This window comes from Nerophis lumbriciformis, linkage group LG17 (assembly GCF_033978685.3).
Source record: "Nerophis lumbriciformis linkage group LG17, RoL_Nlum_v2.1, whole genome shotgun sequence".
In the NCBI taxonomy this organism is placed as follows: Eukaryota; Metazoa; Chordata; class Actinopteri; order Syngnathiformes; family Syngnathidae; genus Nerophis; species Nerophis lumbriciformis.
The window spans coordinates 29,882,052-29,906,010 of record NC_084564.2 but is presented as its reverse complement, the minus strand read 5'-3'; the positions used below and the strand labels follow the sequence as shown (position 1 = coordinate 29,906,010).

At 41.7% G+C, this 23,959-nt stretch overlaps 1 protein-coding gene across 1 annotated transcript; it reads left to right on the top strand.

Moving 5' to 3' along the window:
* The first annotated feature begins 1,291 nt into the window (after positions 1-1,291).
* On the top strand, positions 1,292-22,830 carry clptm1 (CLPTM1 regulator of GABA type A receptor forward trafficking). Its single transcript, XM_061973034.1, has 14 exons — positions 1,292-1,394; positions 5,690-5,838; positions 8,855-8,978; positions 9,064-9,222; positions 9,322-9,439; positions 9,533-9,618; positions 9,761-9,881; positions 9,961-10,205; positions 10,579-10,672; positions 10,749-10,939; positions 11,037-11,132; positions 11,231-11,366; positions 14,997-15,164; positions 22,075-22,830. The coding sequence occupies exons 1-14, from the start codon at positions 1,344-1,346 to the stop codon at positions 22,254-22,256; spliced, it is 1,920 nt and encodes a 639-aa protein (XP_061829018.1). The 5' UTR covers positions 1,292-1,343; the 3' UTR covers positions 22,257-22,830.
* The last annotated feature ends 1,129 nt before the right edge of the window (positions 22,831-23,959 follow it).

Below are 23,959 nucleotides of genomic sequence, written 5' to 3'. Positions count from 1 at the left end.
CCTGCGATGAGGTAGCGACTTGTCCAGGGTGTACCCCGCCTTCCGCCCGAATGCAGCTAAGATAGGCTCCAGCGACCCCGAAACGGACAAGCGGTAGAAAATGGATGGATGGAGGGTTACAATTATCAATCAAATCTTGGAGAATGATTAAGAGTACAAAAGCCCTCAAATTGTTATCTTTGTTAAAACTAGTGGTTAGAGTGTCCGCCCTGAGATCGGTAGGTTGTGGGTTCAAAAGACTATAAAAAAATGGGACCCATTATCTCCCTGCTTGGCACTCAGCATCAAGGGTTGGAATTGGGGGTTAAATCACCAAAAATTATTCCTGGGCGCGGCACCGCTGCTGCCCACTGCTCCCCTCACCTCCCAGGGGGTGATCAAGGGTGATGGGTCAAATGCAGAGGACAAATTTCACCACACCTAGTGTGCGTGTGACAATCATTGGTACTTTAACTTTAACTTTAACTTAACATTTAAAGTGATTTAGGTAGCCCTTTTTGTCTTTTATATTATATTTATTATATATTTGTATTATATTGGGGAGGTATAGCTCGGTTGGTAGAGTGGCCTTGCCAGCAACTTGAGGGTTCCAGGTTCGATCCCCGCTTCCGCCATTCCTGGTCACTGCCGTTGTGTCTTTGGGCAAGACGCTTTACCCACCTGCTCCCAGTGCCACCCACACTGGTTTAAATCTAACTTAGATATTGGGTTTCACTATGTAAAAGCACGTTTTGAGTCACTAGAGAAAAGCGCTATATAAATATAATTCACTCACTTTCCACATAAATGTCAATTTATGAAAGTAAGGGCTACATTTTGTAATTGGCTTAATGGGTTACAATTATCAATCAAATCTTGGAGAATGATTAATAGTACAAAAAAAGGCCTTAAATTGTTATATTTGTTGAAAACATTTAAAGTGATTTAGATAGCCCTTTTTTTTTTCCCAAATAGTTTTATTGAATTTTGCAGACAGTACAGTATGATGGATCATGGCAACAGCAAGTATGTAACATAATAAACCCCACCCCTTACAATACTCACCCACTTAATTCCCAATTTTGTCTTTTTTATTTATTTTGTATGTGTGAGTATTATTACTCTCTGTATTTGCTTTTGTTGTCTTTCCTTGATGTTGAAAGTGCCTTGACTTTTGTGTGAATTATTACGTGTATGTTTAATTAAAAACAAACAAACAAAAACCACACAGCTCCAACCACGGCCACGCCCACCAAAATTCGTCACCTTTGTTGCGTCACAGCTAAGTTCTCGCGAGATTCCCCCCCCCCCCCCCATCTAAACTCGCAGTGTGGTGGTTGTGTGCGAGGCAGAGACGAGGAAAGATGGCGACGCAGGAGAGCCAGGAGGCGAAAGACGCCGTCAGCATTTGCGAGGTAAACTGAATGACAACGCCTCAAGGGCTTCTCAATTTCTGCTTCTCCGTGACGGGAGGGTCGGTTTTCTGTTTCGGCCCCGGAATGTCACGTTTCGTGAAGTGGCCGTTAACGCGAGTGACGTTGTCAGTGCCGGTTGCTTTATAAAGCTTGACCACCCTCGTTAGTCCGGCGGTGTCGTTGAGAAATGTATACCGGCGGAGACGTGGCGAGGACCGCCTTCCTGATAAATATACCCCGGCAAAAGCCTACGAATATTCAAGCGAACTGTCTAGGAATTAAGTGAAAGTGCTGCGGTGTTAGCTATCACAAGGCCTTGGACCACAGCCACGCAGCTTCGACTTGACTCGCCGGTCAGACAGTAGCTCTCAATCAGTTTGATTATGATCATTATATACAAACTAACTACAAATAAGAAAGGTTCCTCGTCTTAAATTTACAGTGGAAATATGTCAGACTTGACGACGGACGCGTATGTCCGGTGTTAATGTTGAGCTTCTAGAAAGTTATGACTAATGTTGCCTTGAGTGATAAATGACCATTACATCTAATTAAATAAGTGAGCCAGCCTGGAGAAAGTACTCTGTCTGGCCCAGTTTGCTGCTATATATGCTGATTGAGTTATTTTTTAAATTGTCAATCAATCAATCATAGTTTATTTATATAGCCCTAAATCACGAGTGTCTCAAAGGGCTGCACAAGCCACAACGACATCCTCGGCTCAGATCCCACATCAGGGCAAGGAAAAACTCAACCCGATCGGATGACAATGAGAAACCTTGGAGGTGACCGCAGATGTGCAATAGATCTAGCATAATATTGTGAGAGTCCAGTCCATAGTAGATCTAACATAATAGTGAGAGTCCAGTCCATAGTGGATCTAACATAATATTGTGAGAGTTCAGTCCATAGTAGATCTAACATGATTGTGAGAGTCCAGTCCATAGTGGATCTAACACAATAGTGAGAGTCCAGTCCATAGTAGATCTAACATAATAGTGAGAGTCCAGTCCATAGTGGACCTAAGATAATAGTGAGAGCCCAGTCCATAGTGGATCTAACATAATAGTGTGAGAGTCCAGTCCATAGAGGATCTAACATAATATTGTGAGAGTCCAGTCCATATTGGATCTAATATAATAGTGAGAGTCCAGTCCATAGTGGATTTAACATAATATTGTGAGAGTCCAGCCCATAGTGGATCTAACATAATATTGTGAGAGTCCAGTCCATAGTGGATCCAACATAATAGTGAGAGTCCAGTCCATAGTGGATTTAACATAATATTGTGAGAGTCCAGCCCATAGTGGATCTAACATAATAGTGTGAGAGTCCAGTCCATAGTGGATCTAACATAATAGTGTGAGAGTCCAGTCCATAGTGGATCTAACATAATAGTGTGAGAGTCCGGTCCATAGTGGATCTAACATAATAGTGTGAGAGTCCAGTCCATAGTGGATCTAACATAATAGTGTGAGAGTCCGGTCCATAGTGGATCTAACATAATAGTGAGAGTCCAGTCCATAGTGGATTTAACATAATATTGTGAGAGTCCAGTCCATAGTGGATCTAACATAATAGTGAGAGTCCAGTCCATAGTGGATCTAACATAATATTGTGAAAGTCCAGTCCATAGTGGATCTAACATAATAGTGTGAGAGTCCAGTCCATAGTGGATCTAACATAATAGTGTGAGAGTCCAGTCCATAGTGGATCTAACATAATAGTGTGAGAGTCCGGTCCATAGTGGATCTAACATAATAGTGTGAGAGTCCAGTCCATAGTGAATCTAACATAATAGTGTGAGAGTCCAGTCCATAGTGGATCTAACATAATATTGTGAGAGTCCAGTCCATAGTGGATCTAACATAATAGTGAGAGTCCAGTCCATAGTGGATCTAACATAATATTGTGGAAGTCCAGTCCATAGTGGATCTAACATAATAGTGTGAGAGTCCAGTCCATAGTGGATCTAACATAATAGTGAGAGAGTCCAGTCCATAGTGGGGCCAACTAGAGATAATCTTGATTGGAGACAAGTCAGCAGCGCAGAGACATCCCCAACTGATGCACAGAGGAGTGGTCCACCTCGTGTCCCGACTTTTTTGAACAGCTAGCACGTCACCTGTGGTCACGGCAAAAAATGTTCTGGCCCTGGCATCGCCCCCTATTTGAGAAGGACTGCACTCGTAAATAGAGAGAGTATGGACAACTCGGTTTCAGAGTTGGTCACAAACATGGTGCCCCGGAATTGTCTGGCCGTACTCTCTCTGATTGGTCAAAAGCCCCTTACGTGACCACAGGGCCCTATGTTTGGGACCATTTCTGACCCCGAGTTGTCCGTACTCTTGGCTCTGACTAGTGGTAAGTGTACCACAATTTGACAATCACTGCACAATAGCCAATGAATAGTTTTACTAGCTTCTGTTTTTTACTAGCTTCCGTTAAATAGGATGTCAGGACACTGTTTCCCTGGTGTCATTTGTAAAAAAAAATAAAAAAAATCTGTGTCCGTTCTCCTCAGATGTAAATCCGTTAACGTCACTTTTCCTTGCTTTTAAATGTTATCCACGCAACCAAGGAGCAGCAATGTCCCTGTGAACAGTTAACTGAACTTCTTACCCTCCTCCAGCTTGACCTTCACAGGGAAACACTTCCTCCTTATAATAAATGGTTAATGTTTAATTATTGTTGTGAAAATGGATTGTTTATTGTCTTGAGCTCCTTGCAGGTAACCATGTGTTTGTTCTTTTAGCCCATTTGTTACATGTCACACGTCCATGTGTCCTGACTCCTATTTGAGCCACGGTTGTACTGTGAAATGTCCCTATTAAAGACAGAGGTGTTCTTTAAGTGACTAAACTAAACTAAAACCTTGAAACAGTCACAGACTTGCGGGCCAGGGTCAGTCATTCAGTGACTGTGGGACAACTGAAATAATTTACCATAACTTGCTTTACCTTATCTTCAAGTGACACCGGAACCCCATGTCTCCCATTTGTCGACAACAAAGGGGAAGATTAAACGTTGAGATAGCAAACAAGTCTTATGTCTTGGCATGTGCCTTGTCCATTGTGTGACTTGAATAGACAGTGGCCTTGTTTTGGGAAGGAAGGCTGTTATTTTTTTTATTTTTTTTTCGTGCTTGAAAGGGTGAATTTTACAAGTTACATTTACATTGTTCTCAAAGCTACAATGCTTAGCTGAGTTATTTAGCAGTAAACAATAACTTTAATGCCCGTTAGTACTGGCTTGTCATGTGTAGACATTGGTAATTGTGTAAAGTAAATTATTTTCAATACCGGTAATTCATTGTCTCTCTTTAACCTGTCTTTCCAGCAATCTGGGCAAATAATATTGTTGAGCCAGAGAAGTGTGAGATACTTCTGTTGTGTTTAACTTTATTAGCTATAACCTAATGCTTTTAATTTATGATTGTATGTTATAGAATTGTATTGCCTTTTTAATTGCTTGAATAGAATAGAATAGAATAGAAAGTACTTTATTGATCCCTGGGGGAAATTCAGCAGTATTGAACATTATAAACACAATTAAATGGCAATTAATACTTTCATAGTACTGTAAAAAATCTGCCTAAAATTGTATTTGTATCAAAATATATAGTATATTAACTAACTGATATATGATTATTTAGATTTACATGCATATTTACAGTGTATACAGATAGACTTGATACTTAAATTTTGTGATCTGTGTCAAAAGTGACTATTGTTCCCTCGTGATTGCTTCATTTAGACCTGGGCCGATAATACATTTTGCCGCACGTTATATTGTCAATGTTATTGTCGGAATTATTTTGAGACCAAATTAAGCACTAATATAATCATTCTATATAATAATAATAATAATAATAATGCAAATATTCATTTCAAATGGAATAATAGATTGATTTCTCATTTCTCATTTCTCATCTGTTGTAATTTAAAGTTGGTAACTTTTCAGTTAGAGTAAACAAGCAAAAATAAAATTGACTCTCAATTTGTTAGCAAATATAAATAAAATACATATATTTGTTCATATATATTGATATTAAAAAAATATTAGTAAAAATATAGAACATTTGAAGTGCGTTTTTTTTACCCAATTAGAAAAAAGGGTCGAGTGTTTTTTTTGTCGCGATCACTTTACAACAAATTGGGCATATTGGCTTGTTCAGTGTAGATAGGCTCATCTTTATGATGCCAGAAAAGTTAACTTGTTCATTTTTATAGATCGTGATTTATTGGACGAGGCCAAACATTATTAATGTTCTCAAACACCTGTATGTTTTTCAGGTGAGCAGTAACAGTAATGGAAGTGCTACATCTACAAACAGCCAGACACTGCAGACAGCTGGAGATGCACAGGACCCACAACAACAACAACCACCGCAACAACCACCGCCACCCAATGCCTGGCAGGTCATTAAAGGTGTCCTTTTCAGGTACGTATTTCCGTTGTCTTACAGAACAGACTTTTGGATAGTCTGCAGAGACGCCACACACAGTGGTAATGTTAAAGCCAATTTAAAGGCTAGGTCATAATTATGTTTTCCTTTTTTGTCACGTAATCATCCAAAAACTAGAGCGATTCAACAGTGATAATGGCTAAATTGGCCATCAACAGCAACATTAGGGGTGGAAAACCTGATAGATTCTCTGATCATCAGGATTAGAACTTGGACGAATCATGAATCGATGGACAAAAGTTCAAACATCGATTATTTACATATGTTGAGTAAAGTAATATATACAGTTCTAAAATGTGCAGTATTGCTAATGTTCTCTGAATGTTAGTTATAGGTTAATAGTTATAGGAACTGTGTTACCAGCTGCAAGTAACCAGGAAATGAGCAAGTAGATTCATAAGTCAGGAGAGACTATAATATCTATATGGTGTGGCTGGCGGCCGGTTACCGGTACACTTCCAGCCAAAGATATAAATGAGTTGATAGACGACACACGCCTTTGAGCCAGGGCTGTACGGTGTTGCAATTTACTAGCCTTTATGACTAGAAATAGATTGTGCGACTAGAAAAAAAAGTAACACTTGTGCGAATATAGATTTCAACCCTTTCATTCTCTTTTTGCTCCTTAAATAAATCCATAGAAAATGGATCAAATAGACTAATATTTGAGAAAAATAACCATTGTTGTCAGCAGACAATACAGACACCATTTTAACCTTCTTACACCATTACGAATAATTATATACAATAATTTATAATATATGTGGCATAGGTTGACCTTGATGGCAAGTCAAGGCCAACAGTAAAATGACCGCCACATTTTGTTCAGCATAACTCCATGTTGCATCCAACCTGACACACATTGCATTCTCTTCCATGTACGCACATCACCATATTTCAGTGCAGAGTGCAATTCTATGAGACAACCCACGTTACGCAAAAACCGTGTTACGCATAAATCATATAGCCTACTACCATGTCAATACACAAATCATGACATGTAATCCATTATATTGTGCCAAGCAAATACCACCCCTTATGTGTTTGATGCACATACAGTACCAGAAACCGCAATTAGCCATGCTAATGTTGGAACCCATTTCCTCAGCGTATCAGCATATTGAGAAGGAAACAGACGGACACTACCCATATCCACTTAGGTTTCATTTGTCCGAAATATATTTTGTCCTGTCACTTGGAATACACATCGACATACAGGCTAACGGGCATATATTTCCCCCGTTAGCCTGTATGTCGATGTGTCATTGACCGGGCTAGCATGCTAAATAAGCATTACACTAGGAGCGAAGCACCATCACACTAAGCATTGGTTGCAGGAACATACTAGCTTTGTTAGACTAGGTCAGGGGTCTGCAACCCGCGGCTCCGGCTCTTTGATCGCTCTGATGCGGCTCAGCTGCATACTTGCCGACCCTCCCGATTTTTCCGGGAGACTTCCGGATTTCAGTGCCTCTTCCGGAAATCAACCCCGCCCACCTCAACCGACGCACGGAGGGGGAGGAGGGTTGATGTGTGGGGGGGCAGGTTTGGTGGTAGCGGGGATGTATAATGTAGTCCGGAAGAGTTAGGGATGCATGGGATTCTGGGTATTTGTTCTGTTGTGTTTATGTTGTGTTACGGTGCGGATGTTCTCCCGAAATGTGTTTGTCATTCTTGTTTGGTGTGGGTTCACAAAGTGACGCATATTAGTAAGAGTGTTAAAGTTGTTTATACGACCACCCTCAGTGTGACCTGTATGGCTGTTGACCAAGTATGCCTTGCAGTCACTCATGTGTGTCTGCAGAAGCTGCATACAACATGTAACTGGGCTGGCACGCTGTATGTACAGGTTGTAGAGGGCGCTAAAGGCAGTGCCATCACGGTACCCCCTTATTATTGTTGTTAGGGTGAAAATCAGCAGACATTCGTGAGAATAGTTGCCCTGAAAGTCGTCAGTCTCCCGGAAAAATCGGGAGGGTTGGCAAGTATGCCATTCATATAAAACTTGCGGGCTGCACTAACATTACATTTTCATATTAAGGTACGGGCCGCGTGTCTGAGACCCCTGGTTTATACATAGCACAAAGCAAAAAAAAAACTTTGTATGCAGTGTTATTTCATTTTCAATTTCAAAAGAGTTTCTTGGCTCCCATTGTTTTCTTTAATTTGTGAAACGGGTCAAAATGGCTCTTTGAGTGGTAAAGGTTGCCGACCCCTGGACTAGGTCATAGACTGTATTGGACAATATAGTTTACATACCATGTGTCCATTTCCATTTATTACAAGTAATAAGAACATGTAAATGAATGCCTGACTTACCTATCAAGGAGAAAATTAGCAAGTTTGGCGTCAGATGAAAAAATCTTCTCCGCCTTCAATTGTCTCCATCTTTCAAAGGCATCCTCTTTTAGTTCTTTTTGTGACTCAAATTATCTTGAGTTGCATGTTATTAGCCAATGTTTCAATTAGTTTCACCTTGTAAATCTAATTGCTGGCATAAACAAACCTTTGCATGATATGCACATTTTTTTTAGTTTCACATATATATCTATGATGTGCGCAGTAATCCAAAATCCCAAATGACGCAATACTGTATATATCAGTAGCCAAAGAAGGGGCCTTGTAGACATAATAGTCACAATTAAATATAAAACATTTAGAATATTTATTGATATATTAACAATATAATAACAATATTATGCAATTTAATATTATAGATTTATAGTCAAATTGTAGCCCCTTAATCGTTTAACCCAAAGATTCCCACCTAAGCAACGTATTGTTTTTTTTGCCATATAGTCAACATGTGACTGTTTATGATGCAAGAATTGTAATCAGATTAGTGTCTCTGCATGTTGGCTTCCTATTAGGCTAAACACATGTCGCTTGTAATGTAAATATTTATGGTTCCATTTAATCTACCAAGTGCTTCTTGTTCTTTGGTTAATGTGCATGTTGATTATTGAAGCTAATTTAATTGTGTACCTCCTAGAATTTTTATAATCTGGGCTATCAGTAGCTGGTTCCGTCGAGGGCCTTCCACTCCCGACCCCAGTACACCTGCCGGGGCACCCAGAGTTCCCAGCAGGAACCTCTTTCCAAAGGAAACCCTCATGGTAACACATTTTTTTTTTTCAAAAGTTCAGAGTCCAAACAGGTCTATAAACCATAAACGGCGTCATTTTCTCATCATGTCTACAGGACCTGTACGTGTACATCTCCCAGGAAGAGGTGTTCACAGACTTCAACAACACAGAAGCTCTCTTCTGGTTCAACCGAGATGTGGTTTATGGAGACTGGAGTACAGGGGAGGAAGGGGATGGCTGCTATGAGCAGTACAAGGAGATTGATATCCCAGAGGTGAGACTACTGGAGGTGGACGGTTTATCATGTACATGTACAGTGGACCTGTGGTGTGCAATGTCTGCGATGTTGGTAACACTTAGTGTTGACTTCCAGGTGGTGCAGCAGAACGGCTCCCTCTTCATACACGTCTACTTCACTAAAAGTGGATTGCACCCGGACCCTAAGCGCAAAGGGCAGTATCGCAGACTGTCAACAGTTTATACAACACGAAGTACGCACAAGTGATCTATGTTTAATATGCATTTACATATGTTGTGTAATGTGGTGTTGAACTAGACCTTCTTTGGGTGGGGGGGCTTTTCAGTGTTGAACAAATTCAAGCGCAGGAAGTTTATGAAGACCAAGAATCTGCTCACAGGAGAAACCGAGGCAGATCCAGAGATGATCAAGGTTGGTAATTTTCTTCTTTAATATGTATATCATTACCAGTGTATGTGTGTTTTTGTAATACATTTCTTAGCAGCATGATGCACAGTAAATTTGCAAAAAATAAATATTTTATATTTAAACTGAATGAAATATCTTCTGGCAGCGGGCAGAGAGCCATGGTCCAGTGGAGATCATCTCCCACTGGCATCCCAACCTCACCATCAACATGGTGGATGATCACACAGCCTGGGTCAAAGGCTCTGTGCCACCTCCGCTAGACCAGCGTAGGTTTTTCAAGTACTCTATAAGATGAAAAGAAGCTTTCATTCCAGTTTTGCATTTCTCCTCCCCATCTGCCAACAGATGTTAAGTTTGATGCGGTAAGTGGCGACTACTACCCTATTGTCTATTTCAATGACTACTGGAACCTTCAGAAGGACTACTATCCCATCAACGAGACCTTGACCAAACTGCCGCTGCGTCTCAGCTACTGCCCACTGTCCTTGTGGCGCTGGCAGCTATACGCTGCGCAGAATGCTCGCTCAATGTGGAACTTCCTGCCCGAGGACACCTATGAGCAGTCTGACGAGGATCAGGACTCTGTCAAGGTAGGACATAAAGAAATACAGTGATAGTGACTGTACCTTTTCCACTGCACAGTACCTGCTCTGCTTTTAGGACCTGAGCATTGGAGCAAGCGCTGCATCGAGTACATGGTCTGGTACGGTTGCGGTAGCCGATATAAATGATAGAAATGGTATCTGCAGTATTTTTCTCCAGAGTCTCCACTTTGCTGCTGTTGCCCATTTTCTTGCTGCCGTCTTCTCTCAAGAGACCTTTTAAAAAGAATTTGCTTTCTTTACAGTTTTAGCCGAGTAGGCCTGTTAAAGCACTGTGCAGTGGAAAAATGAACAACTATGTGGTATGAACCACCTTCAAACAATTGCTCCATCGTAACTGTTTAAAAAACTATTTTTAAAGGTGGCCTTGCTGGAAACCAACCCCTACCTCTTGGGACTCACCATTGTCGTCTCCATCGTGCACAGCATTTTTGAGTTTCTCGCATTTAAGAATGGTATTAAAAAAGTGTATTTGAAGACTTCCTTGTTTTACTTGCGCTTCACGGTTTTCTATCGCTTTGTCCTATCTAGACATCCAGTTTTGGAACAGCCGACAGTCTTTGGAAGGCCTCTCTGTGCGCTCCATTATCTTTGGAGTGTTCCAGTCACTGATAGTTCTTCTGTACATTCTTGACAACGAGACCAACTTTGTGGTGCAGGTCAGCGTCTTTATCGGCCTTCTGATTGACTTCTGGAAAATCACAAAGGTGATGGATGTAAAAGTAAGTCACAGTTTTTAATTATCTCCCTGCGCAAAGACGATTAGCATTTATTAAGTTGCAGATTTCTATAACATACCTTGATTGTGTCTTCCCAAAGTTTGACAAAGAGAGAAAAATTGCAGGAGTCATCCCCAGACTTGTTTTCACAGACAAGTCAACATATGTGCAGTCTTCTACCAAAATCTATGATGATGTAAGTTAATCCATTACAGCCTTTGGAAATCTAATAGAACACGCTGTGTATCGTATTTGTGGTCATTTGTGACTGGGTACTTCTCACTGTGTGCACAGATGGCCTTCAAGTACTTGTCGTGGCTGCTCTACCCTCTATTTGGCTGCTATTCTGTGTACAGTTTATTGTACGTCGAACACAAAGGCTGGTACTCATGGGTACTCGGCATGCTGTACGGCTTCTTGCTAACCTTTGGTGAGTAGACAAAATACATTTCCATGAGATGTGAAAAGATGTTTTGACTTCACACATTACACAAACCACTGGTTTTGTTTGTTAAAGTACTTTTTAAGACAGTCTCTGAACGATTACCTGCGCTGCCGCTGTTTTCCAATGTGCATCATGGTTGTTTAACCAATTCCCAATTCGTTCTGCTAATGTGCCGACTATAAATAGGTTTCACATGTTGTATGTAGGGTACCGGTATTTTTTTGGTACTGGTTCCTAATTGGGTTGGTCCTTCTGGACTGTTAAGATTCTGGACAAATGATACGGCCATCTTTATTCATTTATTTTACGCTGTCACATTCACTTCAGCTACTGCTGCTACACATACAAAATCAGCTTGGAATAATCACAAATAAGGAGGCAACACCACACAAAAGTTTGTACCACAACAATATTTCCTCCTCAAAGTCACGCACGCTAATAAGACCCAGTGATTGCTACTATCGGGGTTCATCAACCGTCATCATGGCGATCGAGTAATCAACACTCAAATAGCCTCCGGTCCGTCACTCTTAATACGTCAGTGTGCAACATTAACACAAATCACAATTCCTATTGGTACAAAATGCACACCAACCTAACAGGGTAATTCATTGTATTGATTTATATATTTGATATATGTCATGTAAAAGGTCTGTGCTCTGCACATGGATGCCATACATAAGTGTTTTTTCAATCTAAGTGTATTGTAATTTAATAGAAACACAGTGATGGATCTGTTTGGTCTATACTTTTGCTTGCACTGAGCTAGGGAAAAAGCTTTTGTCTATGCAGCTCCTTGTGCTTGGAACATGTTACAAAGAGACTGGAAGCTGACTGAATTTTCATCCTTAAATGCTTTTTAAATCTAAACGGAGCATTTGAAGGAGCGCTTGTTATCTGTAACTGTTTTACTTGATGTCCATCCTGTCATTTTAATGTGTAATGTGAGTGTCATTTTATGTGCAACTTTGCTGCCTCTTGGTCAGGACTCACTTGAAATAGAGGTTTTTAATCTCAATGGGATTTTTTTCCTGGTTAAATAAAAGTTAAATAAAAAAATAAAAAAATAAGATGATGACATAACTGCACTGCAAACACAGATGACTTGTTTAAGACTTAAAAAGCAGGTGTTTATAATAGACTTCCATGCTATGAGATGTTACATGATGTTGGAGCTGTACAATAGGGCTGCAAGATTTTAAGAAAAACCCTAATTGCGATTCGATTTGCGATTTTTATATTTCATACATATACATGCATACATTTGCAACAGTGAGTGAAGGAAGACATGTTACTTTTAGACTGTTAATCAACATATTCTTGACTCAAGGTACCACCCATTAGAACAATTAACAAGAATTTACTATGTTGCAGACAGACTCAGAGCTTTTGTCTACATCATCCTCTTAAGCTGAAGAAATAATCGATAAAACTAATACTATACAACTATTTATAATGTAATGTAATCATGGTATATAATGCGAGTAACTATTTTAAAGGATATAAACTTATTTGTCATTACTGGAGAATTGTTTATCATTGTACTGTAATTGAAAGATAAATACCGTTATCCTAAATAAACAAAAACAATTAAATTGACTCCCATTTCTGTGAGCAAAAATGGAACTTAAATAAATATTGAACATCTTAAAGTGCATTTTTTCCACAATTTGTTTTTTACCATCACGACATTCTTGCTCGGTCGTTCTTGTTGATGGGCTCATAATGCCCATTCGATTTGAAGATTTGATATTACTACAACGGGACATTTGGCTTGGTAATAATTTTTCCCCCCACATAATTTATGTTAATTTGCGACACTTCCCACTGGTGAGTCGCGAGGCTCTTTGTTCTGAGACAAAGATTGTGAATGCTGAAAAAGGGGCTCACTGCGTTCAGTTAATTCTACTTTTAAATAAACGCGCTCAGGTGCTGAAAGCGATGCTCAGAGTGAGACGTCTTTCACCCTGTTTGAAGCGACAGAAGAAGAAATGCATGGCTCAACAATTCTGATGGGCGAATATGTCTGTCACGGTGACAGCAGAGAAAAGAACTGAGCCTCTTGCAGTTACGAAACCGCACTGATTAAAACATTGATGTTGATTTGATGTCGATTAATCATGCAGCCCCAGTGTACAAAGAAAAAATAGTAATAAAAAAAGAATTTTTTCCCCATCTTAATTTACACCAATTACATTTCATACCAACAAGAGTATCGATGAATACTGGTATTAAGGAATATCAGTATTGGTATACCGTATTTTCCGCACTATAAGGCGCACCGGATTATTAGCCGCACCTTCAATGAATTACATATTTCATAACTTTGTCCACCAATAAGCCGCCCCGGATTATAAGCCGCGCCTACGCTGCGCTAAAGGGAATGTCTAAAAAACAGTCAGATAGTTCAGTCAAACTTTAATAATATATTGAAAACCAGCGTTCTAACAACTCTGTCCCAAAATGTACGCAAATGTGCAATCACAAACATAGTAAAATTCAAAATGGTGTAGAGCAATAGCAACATAATGTTGCTCGAACGTTAATGTCACAACACACAAAATAAACATAGCGCTCACCTTCTGAAGTTATTCTTCATTCGTAAATCCTTCGAATTCTTCGTCTTCGGTGTCCGAATTGAAAAGTTGCGCAAGCGTGGTATCCAAAATGGCCGGTTCCGTCTCGTCGAAGTCATCGGAGTCAGTGTCGCTGTTGTTCTGTGAATCCTGCCTTCCGGAAAGCTCGGACCACAGTTGTGACCGAAATATCTGCCCAGGCATTTACGATCCACTGGCAAATGTTGGCGTATGTCGTCCGGCGCTGTCTGCCCGTCTTAGTGAAGGTGTGTTCGCCTTCGGAGCTGTGTGAAAAAAGCCACCCGGCCTCTTCGCGTAAACTTCCCTTAACCACTCGCTCATCTTTTCTTCATCCATCCATCCCTTCGAGTTAGCTTTTATGATGACGCCGGCTGGAAAGGTCTCTTTTGGCAAGGTCTTCCTTTTGAATATCACCATGGGTGGAAGTTAGCATGGCAAGCTAGAACCACAGTGAAGGATGACTTCTCATTCCCTGTGGTGCGAATATTCACCGTACGTGCTCCCGTTCCACAGTGCGGTTCACAGGAATATCAGTTGCTGTGAAATACGGTAGTAATCCGTGTGCGGATGGAGAGATTGCGTCTTTTTATGAACCGGATCCTTGTCGCTTAGTAGGAGCCATTTTGTGGTCTTTACAGATGTAAACAGGAAATGAAACGTACGGTGATATCCGCGCGTTTTTTCTTCTTCTTCCGGGGGCGGGTGGTGGCTTACAGTAGAAGAAGAAGCGCTTCCTGTTCTATGGGGGCGGGTGCTTTCCTTGGCGGTTGCTTGCGTAGAAGAAGAAGCGCTTCCTGTTCTACCGGGAAAAAAGATGGCGGCTGTTTACCGAAGTTGCGAGATCGAAACTTTATGAAAATGAATCGTAATAAAGCGCACCGGGTTATAAGGCGCACTGTCAGCATTTGAGAAAATTTGTGGTTTTTAGGTGCGCCTTATAGTGCGGAAAATACGGTAGATAAAATCCCAACAAACTACTTCCCTTGTGTGTGATTGATTTATTCCTCTCTCTGTTCAGGTTTCATAACAATGACGCCGCAGCTATTCATCAACTACAAAATGAAGTCGGTGGCTCACCTCCCGTGGAGGATGCTCACCTACAAGGCTCTCAACACTTTCATTGATGACCTGTTTGCCTTTGTCATCAAGATGCCCATGATGTACAGGATAGGATGCCTCAGAGACGGTACCTTTTTACTCTGTTAACATTTTTTGACGTCATGTCACTCAAATGAGCTTTCACCTTGAAATACTCTTCAATTAGTAGCCTCCTCTGTAATGTACCCTGTGCCACAGTAATCTGGGACCTCAAGTAGAAATTTTATCTGCATATGAAAGCAACAAAAGCATTATAAACAAAGTAATAAGGCAGAAGAAAATAACAAATCACTAAAATAAATGTGAAAATTGTGCAAGATAGCACTTTATGGACATGAGAAATTCAAAAGTTAAAACCACTGTAAGAATTTTGAAAGATGGCACCTGATGGCCGTAAGTCGTAAGTGCACTTTTTGTCCATATAGATAAAAATAGTGTTCATGTATGAGATCTAGGGCTGCCAATTATGACTACAATAATTAAATTATTTTTTTTAACAAAATTTAAATCATGATTACTGATTGCTAGGTAAAGCAGTGTTGGGGTGTGAACGTAATATCATCATGTAATTTGTATTGTCTAATAAAAAGACTATAGATAAATGTTATCCATATATCTAAAGACAAGTATTTGCTTTTTTGTTCATTAATATCAACGTGTCAACTTTTTCTCATTACATAATGCCTTTATCTCTATTTTTACATTTTGATAGAGGGAGGTTTTTTATTTATTTGTTTTTTGAAGTTATGTACATGTATATGTATCATATGTACATATGTACATGTAGATGTATCATATGTACATATGTACATGCAGATGTATCAGAACAGATCAATAAAGAGTTTGAGCAGAAATATGTCGAATAGCAATTAACTATACACAATAAAACATTAACAAAATGCCATGTCACATGAATGTTAAAGTAACTACTTTGTGGCATGGAAAAAACAAAAGTAATATAAAAAAAAAAAAACTGCTGTATACTTTTTGATATCAATATAAAATGCAAAGCAGTTTGGCTAATGAAGACATAGTCTAATAAACAAGCTTTGTTCTTCTCCAACACCTCCTAGTGGTTCAGTGCAACAGTTTGGCCAACAAAAATAAACCGGAGTGATACCTCTCACATCTACACAATCTTCACAGCCCACTTCAATAAGATGACAAAACTTTATAGCTAGTATTGATGTAATTTGAACACTGATAAAAGTTGCAGTTAAGAAAAGGAGGAGTGAGTATCCCAGTAAACAAAGTAAACACTTTATAAACAAGTTGTGACAATGTTCACGACACATCGCCTCCTGCATGTTTCTTCATTTCATTAACTTTGTCACAGCTGATGGATGCTGTACTGAGAAAATAAACGCAAAATCAAATAGTTTCTCCTTCGCTGTATACTTTTAGTGTGGGGACAAGTGTCTCCAATATTGTCCACACCTGTCTCCATCTAAACACAGCAGTGCGCTCTAAAACGCACAGCTTGACTCCGTTTACTCTTAGGGGAAATCTCTGGAGCGAAGTCTGTGTCTTTAGTCCACCATGATTATCAAGCCAAACGACGCTAGTGCGCATAGAGAGATAGTACTTTATTGATTCCTTCAGGAGAGTTCCCTCAGGAAAATTAAAATTCCAGCAGCACTGTACAGAATTGAGATCAAATTTAAAAAGTAAATAATGGGGGTATATGTTATTGTTTTGCATCCCCTGTCATCCTAGTACCCCCTTCACCCCCAGAGAGGAGTTGTACAGTCTGATGGTGTGTGGGACAAAGGAGTTTTTGAGTCTATTAGTCTTGCACTTGGATGAAGCAGTCTAGCACTGAACAGGCTCCTCTGGCTATTGATAACGGTATGCAGAGGGTGACTGGCATCCTCCATGATGCTCACTAGTTTTTTCACAGTCCTCTTCTCTGCCACCGTCACAGTGAGTCAGGTTTTATTCCGATCGCAGAGCCGGCCCGGCCCGCCTGATCAATTTCTCCAGTCTGGAGCTGTCCTTCTTAGATGTACTGCCCCCCCAGCACACTACGATGTAGGACAGAACACTGGCAACCACAGACTGGTAGTACAAACCCCGTTTTCATATGAGTTGGGAAATTGTGTTAGATGTAAATATAAACGGAATACAATGATTTGCAAATCCTTTTCAACCCATATTCAATTGAATGCACTACAAAGACAAGATATTTAATGTTCAAACTCATAAACTTTATTTTTTTTTGGCAAATAATTAACTTAGAATTTCATGGCTGCAACACGGGCCAAAGTAGTTGGGAAAGGGCATGTTCACCACTGTTACATGGCCTTTCCTTTTAACAACACTCAGTAAACGTTTGGCAACTGAGGAGACACATTTTTTAAGCTTCTCAGGTGGAATTCTTTCCCATTCTTGCTTGATGTACAGCTTAAGTTGTTCAACAGTCCGGGGGTCTCCGTTGTGGTATTTTAGGCTTCATAATGCGCCACACATTTTCAATGGGAGACAGGTCTGCACTACAGGCAGGCCAGTCTAATACCCGCACTCTTTTACTATGAAGCCACGTTGAACACGTGGCTTGGCATTGTCTTGCTGAAATAAGCAGGTGCGTCCATGGTAACGTTGCTTGGATGGCAACATATGTTGCTCCAAAACCTGTATGTACCTTTCAGCATTAATGGCGCCTTCACAGATGTGTAAGTTATCCATGTCTTGGGCACTAATACACCCCCATACCATCACAGATGCTGGCTTTTCAACTTTGCGTCTATAACAATCCGGATGGTTCTTTTCCTCTTTGGTCCGGAGGACACGACGTCCACAGTTTCCAAAAACAATTTGAAATGGGGACTCGTCAGACCACAGAACACTTTTCCACTTTGTATCAGTCCATCTTAGATGAGCTCAGGCCCAGCGAAGCCAACGGCGTTTCTGGGTGTTGTTGATAAACGGTTTTCGCCTTGCATAGGAGAGTTTTAACTTGCACTTACAGATGTAGCGACCAACTGTAGTTACTGACAGTGGTTTTCTGAAGTGTTCCTGAGCCCATGTGGTGATATCCTTTACACACTGATGTCGCTTGTTGATGCAGTACATCCTGAGGGATGGAATGTCACAGGCTTAGCTGCTTACGTGCAGTGATTTCTCCAGATTCTTTGAACCCTTTGATGATATTACGGACCGTAGATGGTGAAATCCCTAAATTCCTTGCAATAGCTGGTTGAGAGGTTTTTCTTAAACTGTTCAACAATTTGCTCACGCATTTGTTGACAAAGTGGTGATCCTCGCCCCATCCTTGTTTGTGAATGACTGAGCATTTCATGGAATCTACTTTTATACCCAATCATGGCACCCACCTGTTCCCAATTAGCCTGCACACCTGTGGGATGTTCCAAATAAGTGTTTGATGAGCATTCCTCAACTTTATCAGTATTTATTGCCACCTTTCCCAACTTCTTTGTCACATGTTGCAGGCATCAAATTCTAAAGTTAATGATTATTTGCAAAAGAAAAAATGTTTATCAGTTTGAACATCAAATATGTTGTCTTTGTAGCATATTCAACTGAATATGGGTTGAAAATGATTAGCAAATTATTGTATTCCGTTTATATTTATATCTAACACAATTTCCCAACCAAGGGGTTTGTACATCCACAAGAGTTTTTTCAAATGTTGAAGGAGCGCAGCTTCCTCAAGAAGTACAGCCTGCTCTGTCCTTTCCTGTACAAGTGGTCCGTGTTAACAGTCCAGTCCAGCTTGTTGTCCACCCACACCCCGAGATACTTGAATGAGTCCACGGTCTGTACCTCGACTCCCTCCATCACAATAGGTTGTGACCTTGGACTCGACCTCCCAAAGTCAATGACCAGCTCCTTGGTCTTTGACGGATTGAGCGGCAAGAGGTTCCAGTGGAACCAGACAGCAAGGCTGTTCACCAGGCTCCGAAACTCCTCCTGTCTGCCGTCTCTGATGCACCCGATGATGGCTGTGTCATCCGCGAACTTCTGGATGTGACACAGCTCTGAGTTGTAGCAGAAGTCAACGGTGTACAGGGTGAAGAGAAAAGGGGCCAGCACTGGTTCCTACGGTGCTGCTGATCACAGTGTCAGACGTGATGTCCTTCAGTGTGACGTACTGTGGCCTATCGGTGAGGTAGTTTGAAATCCAGGCAACCAGGCAGGGGTCCACTCGCATTCTGTCCAGCTTGTCCTGTAGAAGGCGGGGCTCGATAGTATTAAAGGCACTCGAGAAGTCCAAGAACAGGATCCTCACAGTGCCATTTCCCTTATCTAGGTGTGAGTGGGCTCGGTGCAGCAGGTAAAGGATAGCATCCTCCACACACTGTCGCCCGGTAAGCAAACTGCAGGCTGTCCAGGGCATGTTGCACCTGTGGTCTGAGGAGGCTTAAAAAGAGCCGCTCCATTGTCTTCATTAGATGAGGTGAGCGCCACTGGTCTGTAGTTGTTCAGCTCACTGGGGCAGTTCTTTTTGGGAACTGGAACGATGCACAACGTTTTCCAGAGGGTGGGCACTCTCCCCAGCTGCAGGCTGAGGTTGAAGATCCGCTGGAGTGGTTCACCCAGTTCTGCAGCAGTCGGGGCACACCTTATCTGGGCCTGCTGCTTTCCTAGGGTGTTGACCGCTGACCTGGTCCACAGAGATGACTAATGTCTTCGTAGAGGTGGTGGAGGAGGAGGAGTTAAAGTTAAAGTACCAATGATTGTCACACACACACCAGGTGTGGCGAAATTATTCTCTGCATTTGACCCATCACCCTTGATCACCCTCTGGGAGGTGAGGGGAGCAGTGGGCAGCAGCGGTGGCCGTACCCGGGAATCATTTTGGTGATTTAACCTCCAATTCCAACCCTTGATTCTGAGTACCAAGCAGGGAGGTAATGGGTCCCATTTTTATAGTCTTTGCTACGACTCGGCCGGGGTTTGAACTCACGACCTACCGATCTCAGGGCGGACAATCTAACCGTAGTGGGGTGCTGGCATGGCTGGGGGGGAGGTGTGTTGAGGGGAGAAGAAGATGGTTGCGATGAGGAGTGGGGGGTGGGGAGGACACGGGCTGGTTGAACCGGTTGAAGAAGTTATTCAACTCATTGGCCCTCTCTATTGTCCCCCCTACTGCTCTGGTCTTTGTCTTGTGGCCTGTGATGGTATTCACACCTTCCCAGACCTCCCTCATGTCCAGCTTCTTCCTGTAGCTGTCCTTAGCGTCCATAACGCGCCGTTTCACCTCCCGCTGTGCTGCTCTCATTTCCAGCTTTTTTTCTGGTTGAGGACAGCTTTAACTTCCTGTGTTACCCAGGGTTTGTTATTAGGGTAGCAACGAACAGTCTTAGCAGGGCAGGTCACGTCTACGCAGAAGTTGAGGTAATCCGTGAGACAGTGAGTCAGCCCATCAATGTCCTCACCATGTGGGAAGTATCACATCCCAGTATGTGGTGTTGTAGCAGTTCCTGAGGGCATCTACCATTTCAGGGGACCACCTCCTCACAGAGCAAGTGTTAACAGGCTGTCTTTGGACCAGGGGGGTGTATCTCTCGATACGCACGCTGTTTTTTTAGTCCATGAAGCTTGTCGATCTTGTCAGGCAGCGAGTTCACGTTCCCCATGATGACGGAAGGAATGGATGGTTTGTAGCGCCGTTGATTTTCCTCTCGCTTAGCCTGTAGCTTAGCCCTCGCTTTGCAGCCCTGAGGATTCTTCCTCAGCTCCGCTGGAGTGGGTCGTCGTACGCCAGCATGTTTTCAAAGTGAGCAGCTCCTCTCTCGAATAAGAAAGAAAGCTGGCTCCTGGTCGTTTAAAACTGCCAAAAGAGAAGGGAAGTCTTGCCCCAAGTGGAGGGGTTCAAGTACCTGGGAGTCTTGTTCACGAGTGAGGGAAGAGTGGATCGTGAGATCGACAGGCGGATCGGTGCGGTGTCTTCAATAATGTGGACGCTGTATCGATCCGTTGTGGTGAAGAAGGAGCTGAGCCAGAAGGCAAAGCTTTCAATTTACCGGTCGATCTACGTTCCCATTCTCATCTATGGTCATGAACTTTGGGTTATGACCGAAAGGACAAGATCACGGGTACAAGCGGCCGAAATGAGTTTCCTCCGCCGGGTGGCGGGGCTCTCCCTTCGAGATAGGGTGAGAAGCTCTGTCATCCGGGAGGAGCTCAAAGTAAAGCCGTTGCTCCTCCACATGGAGAGGAGCCAGATGAGGTGGTTCAGGCATCTGGTCAGGATGCCACCGGGAGGTGTTTCGGGCACGTCCGACCGGTAGGAGGCCACGGGGAAGACCCAGGACACGTTGGGAAGACTTTGTCTCCTGGCTGGCCTGGGAACGCCTCGGGATCCCCCGGGAGGAGCTGGACGAAGTGGCCCGGGAGAGGAAAGTCTGGGCTTCACTGCTTAGGCTGCTGCCCCCGCGACCCGACCTCGTATAAGCGGAAGAAGATGGATGGATGGATGGATGGATGTACAGGGATTCACTTTGTCTTCATGGAAAACATAAACAAGATAAAAGATAAGTTTAAACGATCTAATAAATAATAATAATAATAAACGATAAAAGATAAAATATAAGTTTAAAAGATCTAGAACTACAGAGCTACTGGAGATGCAGCCGCCATCCACAGCGCAAGCTATTTTATTTTTATTTTTATTTTGCATGCCCCTGACTTTGATTTCAGGAAGTAAGCAAGTGTTGCCTTAAATGCATTAATAAATGACGGTTTTTCGTTATTTAAAAAATTAGACTGTATTACTAACTGTCTGGAATTTTATCGTGTTTTTTTCATTATATAGTTTATCTTTAAAAATTTTTTTAATATGGTTCAAATCAATTAGAGTCCAGAAAGATGATTTACTTCAGAGTTTTGATGTAGGCTGTTAAGCAAGATAGAATGTTGAATTATGCTTTATCAATAAAGGAGACATGTCATGCTTTACAGTTGTGTAAATAAACACTCCAGGCTAAACTATAAAAGGATTAACAGTTCTCATTTATCTTACGCCCTCTGTGCAGATGTCGTCTTTTTCATATACCTTTATCAGCGCTGGATTTATCGAGTGGACCCCAATAGGGTCAATGAATATGGCACCAGCGGAGTGGACCAAGTTCAGAACAAGAAGACAGAACCAGCTGAGGCCGCTGAGGCCACTGCAGCCATCACGGACAAAGCAGATGGGGAGAAGAAGAACGATTAAGCCAGACAAAGCCCTGTTCCGCCTCCCTGGCTCTCTGCGCCGGGGCAAAGAGGACTTGTGGTATTCTGGCAGACGGGGCGGTCAGTCTGTCATGGATGCCGCTAAAAAAAGAAAAAAAAAATGGAGTTTAACTGTCCCCCTCTGGCTCCTATGCAGAGAATCATCTTCAGTGTAGACTTGGTACATTTTTATTTCTATCCCCCGCCCTCTCGTTTTACAGTTCAAGTGAAGTAAAAACAAAACGTGATGTACTGTGATCTGTTTGGTTTTCCCAGGGCAACAATGTCTTGATTGAAATAGAGGCTGGCAGGGTTTGAAGGGCTTTGTTTATTTCAAACACGGAAGAAGGACATTTGCAACTTTTCTTCTTTGTGTAAATTCCTTGTGAATGTTTTTTTCATTTCATTCCATGTGAGCACATGTAGATTTGTTGGAGGAAAACTGGAAAATCCTCTGGATGAAGCCGAAAGGACATCAGCCACTACCCTCGATTTTAATCAAATTGGTAATGTCCTAAACTGGAACAGAAAAAAAGCCGCCCTGTTGGTATTAATATAAATATTAATATTGTCAATGCGTTCATTTGTTTGTTTTTTTAAATCATTGACTCATTCTTTTGTATGTCCCATGTGCACAGAATTCCAGCTTACTTAAATTATTATATTTAAGCTATCCACCAATACCAAGTCACTCCCAGCTGGATTATGCATCTTCAAGTGTTTCATGTTCTCACCCAAAGCAGCTCACCTTCTCACACAGACACAGAGTGAAGAATGACTGTCCCTGGTTTGCATTGTGAGGGCTGGGATTATTTAAGAACAAAGGTCTCCATGTTGCTACATTCAGTTGAATTTTCAACAGCCATGTTTATAGTAAAATTTTAAGTGTGACGGAAAATGTCTGAATATTTTTCTTACTATTTTATATGCTAACTTCTCCGCACCAAATTCAGTTCTAAAATTCTTGATTATGAGTACAGCAATCACTCGTCTCAAAGTTGTTAGATCCACTATGGACTGGACTCTCACAATATGTTAGATCCACTATGGACTGGACTATCACACTATTATGTTAGATCCACTATGGACTGGACTCTCACACTATTATGTTACATCCACTATGGACTGGACTCTCACTATTATGTTAGATCCACTATGGACTGGACTCTCACTATTATGTTAGATCCACTATGGACTGGACTCTCACTATTATGCTAGATCCACTATGGACTGGACTCACACTATTATGTTACATCCACTATGGACCGGACTCTCTCACTATTGTTAGATCCCCTATGGACTGGACTCTCACTATTATGTTAGATCCACTATGGACTGGACTCTCACACTATTATGTTAGATCCACTATGGACTGGACTCACAATATTAACTAGATCCATTGCACCGGTCGCCCATGGGGGGTTCCCACATCTGCGGTCCCCTCCAAGGTTTCTCATTGTTCCATCGGGTTGAGTTTTTCCTTGCCCTGATGTGGGATCTGAGCCGAGGATGTCGTTGTGGCTTGTGCAGCCCTTTGAGACACTCGTGATTTAGGGCTATATAAGTACACATTGATTGATTGATTGATTGAAAGTACTCTTTGAAAGGGTCCCTGACAGGGGCCAGCAATTGGTGGGTTTCTCTGGCTACTCTTCCTCACACATACCAAACACCTGCATGTTAGGTTCATTTGAAAGTTTAGAA

Excerpts from the sequence above, each read along its gene's own strand:
- clptm1 (XM_061973034.1), top strand. The coding sequence starts at position 1,344 with ATGGCGACGCAGGAGAGCCAGGAGGCGAAAGACGCCGTCAGCATTTGC. Across the intron at positions 5,839-8,854 it reads ATTAAAGGTGTCCTTTTCAG|AATTTTTATAATCTGGGCTA; the intron begins GTACGTATTTCC and ends TGTACCTCCTAG. Across the intron at positions 9,440-9,532 it reads AACAGTTTATACAACACGAA|TGTTGAACAAATTCAAGCGC; the intron begins GTACGCACAAGT and ends GGGGCTTTTCAG.